The 10000-nt window shown below is 36.6% G+C and overlaps 1 protein-coding gene across 3 annotated transcripts in view; it reads right to left on the bottom strand.

Annotated features, from left to right (window-relative positions):
• Nucleotides 1-1639: 1639 nt before the first annotated feature.
• Nucleotides 1640-10000, bottom strand: part of Gtdc1 (glycosyltransferase like domain containing 1) — a 95329-nt gene continuing 86968 nt past the window's right edge. For all 3 annotated transcript variants that reach the window (XM_031370154.1, XM_031370155.1, XM_031370156.1), the window contains 3 exons: nt 8487-8557; nt 7695-7786; nt 1640-2774 (listed from right to left, as the gene is read on the bottom strand). In XM_031370154.1, coding sequence (XP_031226014.1) covers nt 2691-2774; nt 7695-7786; nt 8487-8557 — 247 coding nt within the window. In that variant the 3' untranslated portion in view covers nt 1640-2690. The remainder of the gene's footprint in view (nt 2775-7694; nt 7787-8486; nt 8558-10000) is intronic.

Genomic DNA, 10000 nt, shown 5'->3' on the forward strand with positions numbered 1-10000 from the left:
AAACACAAAAACAAACCAAAATAGAATTGCTTATAAAAGACCAAAAGTTCCAAAAAACAAAAAACAAATCAAACATACTAAAGCCCAGGAAATACTGGGGCTATTTAGCCTCTCTTCTAAAACACAGAAGAGTCTATATATTCCGTTATTCCCTGACTTAGAGCATTGGCTGGCTTGTTTGAACCACACCCATCATGTCACACACAGTTATTGAGAAGTACATGGATCAGCAAATCTTTTTATTACTTAGATGTAGAATATCAAATGTGACTGTAGAGTTTTTCATATGTGGCAACTACAATGTAGATTCTTACCCTGTACAGAATTATGAGGACAGGGGAAAACTTAAGTTGATTGGATTTACAAGTGATTATGATTATGATTCATGCAAAAGATAATGGACTATGACTATCACAGTTGCCCAAAATCAGTGAAACAGGTCTAAGGATGTAGCTTGGTTGGTAGAGTTTGTCTAGCATGCATAGAGCTCTGGGTTCTAATCTCCCAATACCACATAAGCCATAGTGATTCAAATTCTAGCACCTGGAAGCTGAGGAAAAAGGACAGGGTCACTCTGGACTATAGAATGAGTTTGAGATGAACTAGGGGAACAGAAGACCCTATTTTGGAAAAAAATAAAACAGGAACTATTTAAGTATTTGCTACACACTCTCTGAAGATACTTAATTTTTTCCCATTAACTCGTTAAAAAGCACCATAGAAAACCAGCAAAACTATACATTCTTTCTTGGCCACTTGTGAAAAGCTTCTTTTTGATTGGATCATTTCATTAGAGGATATAAAGTAAAACCTTGCCCAAGAGATGTATCTACAAGCTTCTTATTTACAATGATATCTTTTGTTTTGCTGTCAAATGAATCATCCCTACTTTATTCAGAATGGGACTTGTGAGAGTTGCTGAGCCTTCACAAGTTATGTGCAGGGAAGGGTGGTATATTTTTGTGTAGTGGCTTCTGAGTGCTAAATAGCAAGGATAAGACAGTGACATAGTAGCCCCCACATGCAATGGTTCTCATAGCAGGTAAGAATGACTTTGCTCACAGACATTTTGTGGTTATTGCTGCCTCTATTTCCTGTTTTGAAATCTGCAGCTCTCCAGCAATCTCATTCCTGGTTCACTGAACTACATGACTGTCTTTACCCTGAGGATTGGGTGTGGCTCCTAACCCTGAATGATTTTCTGATTTCAATTTTGATACCTATCACATGGGCTCTGTAGGACTTCAGTGCAACCATCTGCTCCATCTTGGATGCCTGTTAGACCACCCAGTTCCTCTAGAGAACAAAGTTGGCCCTAGCCTAGTCACCTCTCTCTGGCTTTTTTTCTTGCTCTACAGTATAGAGAAGCTCTTCATTTCAATAGCCAGGGAAGCTACAGTTTACCTGTTAGTAAACAGAAGAGGGTTTATCAACAGACTTTACCTTAATGACTACAAATGTTTACCTCCTGCTTTCCAGAATGCAAAGAAAGTCTTGGAAATGTCATAATATGTAACAAACATTTGCAACACAGATCCTTGTTCATCTTTACAAGAGACAATTGTATTCTGTCTTCACTGACACAAGGAAACATTCAGTAAGAAATACAGATAGGTGCACACACTTAGACGCAAATGAATATGCTAATTAAAATTGCAGCGGGCAGTTTATTAAAAATTTATTTTACAATCCAGCCATTTAAAACATCTTTACACCAACAAACAGAGCAGCTTGACTACAAGAATCATAAGTGACTTATCTCAAAAAGAATATATTTATAGTTGGATGCAAGTACTTTTGAAGAATTTTGTACCAAATTTTGTTTTGTTATAAGCGTTCTGATTTTTCTATTTTTACCCACAGGGAAAAAATTTTAAAAGAAGGATCTCGTGTTCATTTTATGGATGAGAGGACTTCACTCACTGAATCTGCCATGTTTGTCCGAATTACAGCTGTTTATCTTGCAAGTTTCCTTAAGATTAATTAAATGCAAATGAAACTCTGTGAATCATGGGAATACCTGCCAGACCCCTTATTAATACCTTCACTTAAAAACTCCTTTGCCAGAGAGTCATTAATTTGCTAAAAGAAAAGTGCTAAAGCAGCCCTTTGCCTACAGCAGCTTTGAGATGGCTGCCCAATTAGTTCAGTAGCATTCTGATCCTTTTTCTAGGCCCCGTGGCCCTTTGAGGACACAAGAAGGCTCCGATGATAACCTGGCAACCCAGGTAGAAACTCAGCCAAGTGTGAGTGTTTGAAGCTGCAGTTTGGCTGCCATCTCGTCGGCAGAAAGAAAGAATTCAGGCACCATGTCATCCAGTACAAAGGATAAAAACGGATTCAACCGGAAATTCAATGTGGCACCACATATGGGATACATGAGTGCGGTTATACAACAGGCCACAGATTTTTTTTTGAACAGTCTCCTACATGTGATGCCGAGGACATGTGTAACCATCATAACGTCTCTAGGAATCTGTATTTAATTTGAGTTGGGGTGGTGGCAGGGATTGGAGATCTGAAGCCGCCACAGGTTTGTGGCAGATGGCTCTGTGTCAGCTATGACAAGCAGCCAGGCTCGGCTTCCTCTGCAGATTTTCTTTTCTCTCTGATCAGGTAAATATGGGCACACTCTGGAAAGTTCTTCAGATTCTGCCTTAGGCTGCAAGTTTGCGACTTAGCCCCATCTGTCACAAATCTTCCCTGGGTTCTGTTGTGAGCAGAGACCTGAATTTACCATGTAGGGCTGCCCAAGAAAATGGAGCCACTTCACCCTGTAACAAGGGGGAGGAAAAGATTAGAAAACAGTGAATAAGCACAGGCCCCAAGAGAATGGGAAACTCCTGCTGCAAACTTGCTTCATCTCCCCAATTCTAACCCCAAAGCCACCAAGTCCCATTACCCCAAGAATGTCTGACTTCTGACTGTTTTAGTGTCACTGCATTTTAACTGTAAGAGGATGCCATTTGCACATGGGGACACTGCTGCACACATTCCTTGGTTCACGCCATAGATGACTGCTCTTAGAAGTTTACCACCTGTCTTAACTTTTATATACAAAAGGTACACAGTACTTTTAATACACAGCTTTGCCAATGTGAATTCTACTCTTAAGCAGCAGGGACCCAAGACAAATGCCTTTACTAGTACATGGAATTTATAAGGTGCTTCACATCTCCAAATGGGTTTTATTCATTATTTCATTATAGCATTTCCTCAGGGGGAAATGCTATTACGGTTGAAAGAAAAAAAATCTAGATCTGCAGATGAGTAACCCACGGGAGAAAGACAAATCTCAACCAAGGTGAACTGGCCCAAAACAGAGTCAAACCACATAAAATCATGAGAAGGAAAGGGAAGGGGAGAGGGGGAGAACACCAGTATATAAGAGACAGTAAAAGGGCGAGAAAGAGCTTTAGACTGAGAATTGGCATTGCAGTTCACAGGTGTTGCTGAGAGATTTTTCTGTCTTTAAGATATCACTATAGACCTTTGCGTTTTCTTAGGAAAAAGTAAGATTTGAGAGCAGTGCTAACACTGCTGGGAAACACCTTCTCCATATTTAGACTATATGCTCAAATTAAAATATGACCAGCTCTTGAGGAGAACTTAGAAGCAGCATGGCTGTGGTTTGGATGGCTGGAGCCTGACAGAATTAAGACAACTGCAAATGGCTTTTCTGGGCATCGAGTCTGCTTTGTAAGCATAATCATTGTTTGGAATTAGTTTTAGACAAAAATCTGAAAATTCTTTCCTTCAAATAATAGATTTTATAGGTCTCAACTGTTGAAAAACTTAAAAAGGACAGAGTAAAAAGCAACAGTTACCTTCTGAAAACCATAAGAAACTATAGGCCACTCTTAAAAAGTAAAAGACATAGTCTTCCTTTTCCCTGCTATACAAGCACACACAAAAACATACACATGCAGGCATACACACAGACACACACACACACATACACACATGGACACATGCAGATACACATATACAGACACACACATACACATACACACACATACACACACATCCATAAACATACACATACAGACATACACACTGACACTTGCTTATATATACACACAGACACATGTGTGCACACACACAGATACACACAGACATACACAGATGTACCCACCACATACATTCACAACCCATTGCTCAGTTTGTAAATCAAAACAAGGGAGAAACAGGATGGACATGAAGCCTCTGTTGTCAGTCCAAGTGGTGTCTATGTTAAATATCAGCTACATCATGTTCCTGTCCTATTTGCAATATGATAGTAAGGATACTGCTGATACTGTAAAAGTCAATACACCTCAGTTTGTCACACTAGAGATTTATTTATAGTAGCTGAGTGGTCTAGAGGGGCTCTTATTGTGAAGGAAGTATATGGTTAGTGTAATTTCCTACCTGGAGCAAGACACAGCTTAATGTTGGAAGAAAGTTACAGTCAAAACCTTTGTGTAATTCATACATGTAAACTTTTTAAGAAGTGGTTTTTAGATTACCTTAAATAAAAAAGCTTTAGATTTTATGATTATCAAAAAAATTTACTTTTTACATGTAGATTTTTCCAATGATCTTATATGCCTCTGTGTGTGTTTGTGTGTGTGTGTGTGTGTGTGTGTGTGTGTGTGTGTATGTATGAGAGAGAGAGAGAGGGAGAGAGAGAAAGAGAGAGAGTCAGAGACAGACAGACAGGGAGACAGACAGACAGATAGATAGATAGATAGATAGATAGATAGATAGATAGATACATACATACATACATACATACATATATACATATAATATACACACACATATATATATATACCACACATATATATATACACACACATATACATGCATACGCACACACAGATATATACACATGTATAGAGGTATGGCCTAAAATCTTTCAGGTGAAAAGGTCATAGGGTTCTAATGCAGAAAGTCATTTTAAGAAACAAAGGAACACAAGAGTGCATCAGTTCTGGGTCTGCTTTAAATCCTGCTGCAAGTGACAGCCCGCATGCTCTCAGTCATACTGAATGTATATTGTTTCATATAAGAAAATACTAATCTTAGTATTTAGTTAGTGATACAATTATCACTAACCTGAGTATTTTCTTATATGAAAATATTAATTTTCTTATATGAAGTTATGATAATTCACATAAGGAATTACATATGAATAGTCTTACCCCGTCATTATATTTCTAAGTATGACTCCATATGAAAAAGTCTACTCCAAGATAAATTCTAAAAGGTACATAGCCTGAATGAGTTTAAATGTAAACCTTTAACAACAAGAAAAGGTGTAAACCATAAAAGGAACAAACTGATGGGTTCAATGACATTCTGTCCTTTTAGATCGTGGATGCATACATATGCTTTACAAAGCAAAAACACAACTGTCCAGTGGAAGGGAAAAAAGGAAGAAGAGAAAAGAAAAGACTTTAAAAAGCTCTTGCATCTTTTCATAAGTACACAAAAGGTGCTCTGCCACTGCATAAGATACGTAATGGAGGCTGCTCCACAGGGAAATGAGTCTCCCTTATCCAGCGCAAGCAATGCTACCTGCGAATGGAATGAACAGGCAGCACTGAAGCCACGACTGTGATCCATGTTATCTTTCCGTCACGTTCATTCTTAATGACCTGTGTTCCTCTAACAAACCAAACTTGAGACCGTTCCTAGAATTTTTTTAATCCAGTGCCTCTTAATGGGCCATTTGTCTTAAAGCTCTCAATTACTTATAATTTTAGATGCATTTCTTTAAATTTGGAGAGTAATTTTTAGATACAATCATCACTAATATCTATCAATGTGGACATATATGAAGGTGTAGCATGGATTTAAAATGAAAATTCATTGAAAAATACATAATATATATATATATACATGTAAATTCTTATAGATTTGTAATTTATAAAACATTGAGTTGCAGTGTTTATCATGTGAAGACTAGAACGTTCCATCAGAGCTAAAATGTAGCAGTTCAAGTGTGAGTTATTTTTTAAGTACGTGAAGAATTTTGTATATTAACATTATACACCAAGCTAACATTCCTTCACATTTTTTTCTATTTATTTGTAAAATAAACACTATATCCCAGAAGGGTGGTAATTCTATTGAAAAAGGTCAGCTAGAAATCTGTTTCCTTTCAAACTGCAGACAACTGTTGCAGGACCTTGTGAAACACTTGAGCACTCAGATGTAGGGAAACAGGGTTAATAGGGTTCGACCCTAACCAGCATTAAAACAAATACACTTGATGATATAATATATCTGTAAACATTTTATCAAAAATTTTCCTGAAGCATAACAAAAAAATTGGTATTTTAACTGGGAACTTACTGAAGTCTGTTCACATCACAAATATAACATGAATCCACTTAGGCTAAAATGTCTGTTTCCTTAACTTTCAGAATCTTCATGTTCTGCCTGCCTAATTCTTGGGGGATTGACCAATGCATGCTATACATATGTGAACAAAACTCCTCCGACTGAGCTGTGCAAGGAGCACACACCCGGGCAAACCTTGGGGGCCTAGGCTCTTTAGAGGCTTCACAGGCAGGATGCAGTGGATACTGTTGCATCCACTACGGGAGCCACACTGAGGCCTGGAACTGTGCAGTCAGCATTTTAAACTATCATGAGCTACCTTCTGAACCATCGCCAAGTTAATAGACAATGAAAGATAATGAGCTTGAAATTGGGTGTTAAATTGCATTTTTGTTTCTCTCCCTTTTTGCTGAAGTTTAACTGTTTCCTGGAGAAATAAAGTCATGTTTTCATGTATCACTATGTAAACATGTATTTTAGGCCTTGAAACAAGAGAGAGAAAAGGCAGGAGTATATTTCATGCTGAAGGTTATATATTAACAAAGGAAATAATTAGAAGTTTCTGGATTATAAAAGTACTAGATTGTAAACTATACTAGCCTTATAAAAAATGAAGACACTATGGTCAAAATCCGTCAAAAGGTGAATTATTCATGGCCTGGAGCTACTTCTGAAACCCAGAAGGCAGACCCCACTTCAGCTCCTTACAGGGTCAGGGGCTCTCGGTGCTGTTTCGCAGTGTAAAAGGCTGGCCTCAGGTAAGGGGAGAGCTGACTGCCTGCTGAAGGTACTACTTATTTGAACCATTTGCCTTGATGTTTTCAGCTAAGATCCATGGACCTGACTCTAAATAAACAGAATTTTTAATGTCTCATTTTAAACAGAATGAGGGAAATACAACTTTTGAAAGGTGTCTTTACAGTAGTTCACAAATCAACAGCAAACTTCACTAATGTCATTCAGCTAAATTTTTGAGGACTTAAGATTTCATTATGATGGGAAGAAAGGCTTATTCTTATTAGTATAATTGTGGACTCTTTCCTTCACTTCCTTTTAAACTAATGAGTTACATTAATCCAGGTTCATTTTTATAAGCCTCTTGAGGCTAAATGTACAGGACAGTCATCTTAGAAAACAATAAATTAAAAAGAAAGCATGTACTGTGCATGGAGTGCACGTATTTCCTAAGACCTAGGTTAATACAACTGGCATCCAGTTTAATTAATCCTTGTTAGTGTAACAACCAACACCCCTCCCTAACATGTTTCCTTTAAACATTAGTATGTTAATTAGATGTTTTTTTTTTAATTTCTTTGTACTTAAATGTGGCATTTCTATCATGTAAATTTCTTCTCAATAGCTACCTTATAGAGATGTTTTCTTATAATATCCGGTCTCTTGCAGAACCTCTTGAGCTTTTTTGAAAGCTGTTCAGGTGTGGAATACAGATACTCAGCTGTAGGAAAAACAGATACATTTTTAATGAAACAAAAACCTCAAAGCACACACTCGATATTAGTCACTTTACTAATTAAAAATGCATATTGCTCTGTGCCGCCTCATGTTTTACATTATTTAAGCATGATTTTATAAGGTTACCTCAGCTCACAAGGATGTTTAATGCTAAATAAGACTGTGTAGTTGTGCTGTTTAGACACCTCCTCTGGGTGATTAAAATACATTATTCGAATGCAGCACAATGCATATGTAATATATTTAGTGATGAGAATTTTTCAAAGAAACAGTACTATAGCTGTATGTACTCTGTACAACAGTTGCATATTATTAACTAGCCAATTGTTTAAAGAATTTGGTATGACTTTCAATCCTTGAATTTTCTCTGTGTATACCATTAAAAAAAATCTGTTAGCAATTGCAGCAGTACTGACCTGCTTATAAAAATCCATCATTATGAGATGTGTATGCTAACAATAAAGAATGCTATTTGAAAACTTGCTTTTTTTGTTATCTTAAAAGAACAGATGGTAAATATAAGCTTACTCTAATGTATTAAAACACATAAAATTTTCCTTAACACTAACATGTTGACTTGCCAAATAAACAATTGCTCCTACTTAAGTTTATTTTCAAACTTTTAGTTTAGCATGAATCCTGTATTAAATCACAACAAAGAAAAAGCACATGAAAACAGCTACCTGGAAAGATTTCAGGATAAACCAAGTCTTTGGGACAGAGTGGGTAACAGCCACAGTACACAGCTTCCAACCTGCAGACACGTCAGAAAGAGGACAGGGGGACAGCAGGCATTATAGTCAGAAGGCTATGTCTGTCTAAGACAGCAGTAAGAGCCCAAAGCTAACCGGGACAAAAATCATGGTCAGCTCCTAAACGCCAGAGCTGCTCTTTGTGAGAGTCTACTGACCATACCCGACTTTCATGGGACAGATCCCGCAGCATATGCTTTGTTCACTGAATTAATCAAAGCGCAGCGCTGCATTTTTGTTGTTTCTAAAATACTGTTTAACACATTTTATAATCAGCAGATAAACACATTCAACAACATGGGAAAGTATGGACAGCTTTTCTTAATAATGCTGCAAAGTCTCAGAATGTTCATTTTTCAAAAAATGTTTAAATAAAATAGCAAATACTTTAGCAGGGAAGCCGTAGAAATGATCGAGGCACTTTTAAAGAAGCAGAAAAAAAATTTACAATCTGTTGTGATGGGCATTTTCAGTTCAAGCTCGTGCTTGGAAACAATTTGTTATTATGCAGATGTAAAACTCTCCAATTGTGGAAAAACTCTTGTTCAGATCATTTTAATGAACATTTTGCTTTTCTGACTAAAAATCAGCTTACTTTCTATTTTATCAGAAAATAATAGTTTTACCATTAAACAAACACAGACTTCTGCATTGAGAGTCTTCCTGTCCCAGTGGTAGGGGCTAAGCAGAGGGAAGGCATTGCCCCTTGCAGTCTTGCTAGGTTTGCAGAATGGCTATTGATCTGACGTATCATAAACCTTGAAGATACCACTGTCATTTCTGTTGGCTAGAAATTATGCAGTGAAATTCAAAACACTCTTTAAAATATGTTTATTTTATGAGAAACTTTGAACAGCATCCAAAATGTTGACCAAAGGCGGAATTTATTTTGAACTGCAGAATTTTTTCAGTCCAAGAATGATCTGAAGTCATGTCAATGTTTACCTTGTTTATTTACAGTGACAGAGCACATGCAATTTAAACTGTTTTTAACTGGGTGATAGTTTCCCTATTTTTATTATGTTTAACTGAAATTAGTTTAAAGAAAAAGTATTTACTTTGAGCTACAAATTTTTGGAAAAATACTAAGTTGTTATAAAACACAATAGAAATGCAAAGGTTTTAGTTACCCACTATCAATTTCAGAAGACAACCTAGCTAACCCTTTCCTAAACGTGTAAGTAGTGTAAGTACAGCTATAAATTACACTGTGCTGTAGTACAAATCATAAAAGATAAAAACAAAAAAAAAATCTTATGAGCATGTCAACCTTGATGCACTTCACAAACCAAAAAAAAAAAAAAAAAAAAAAAAAAAAAAAAAAAAAAAAAAAAAAAAAAAAAAAAAAAAGCGCAGTGCCTGAAGTCCCTCAGCTTTAAAATGCTGTGCCAACAGAAAAGCAAATACATATGAAAATTCTCTTATAATTACATAAAATTAAGAGT

This window comes from Mastomys coucha, unplaced genomic scaffold (assembly GCF_008632895.1).
Source record: "Mastomys coucha isolate ucsf_1 unplaced genomic scaffold, UCSF_Mcou_1 pScaffold15, whole genome shotgun sequence".
In the NCBI taxonomy this organism is placed as follows: Eukaryota; Metazoa; Chordata; class Mammalia; order Rodentia; family Muridae; genus Mastomys; species Mastomys coucha.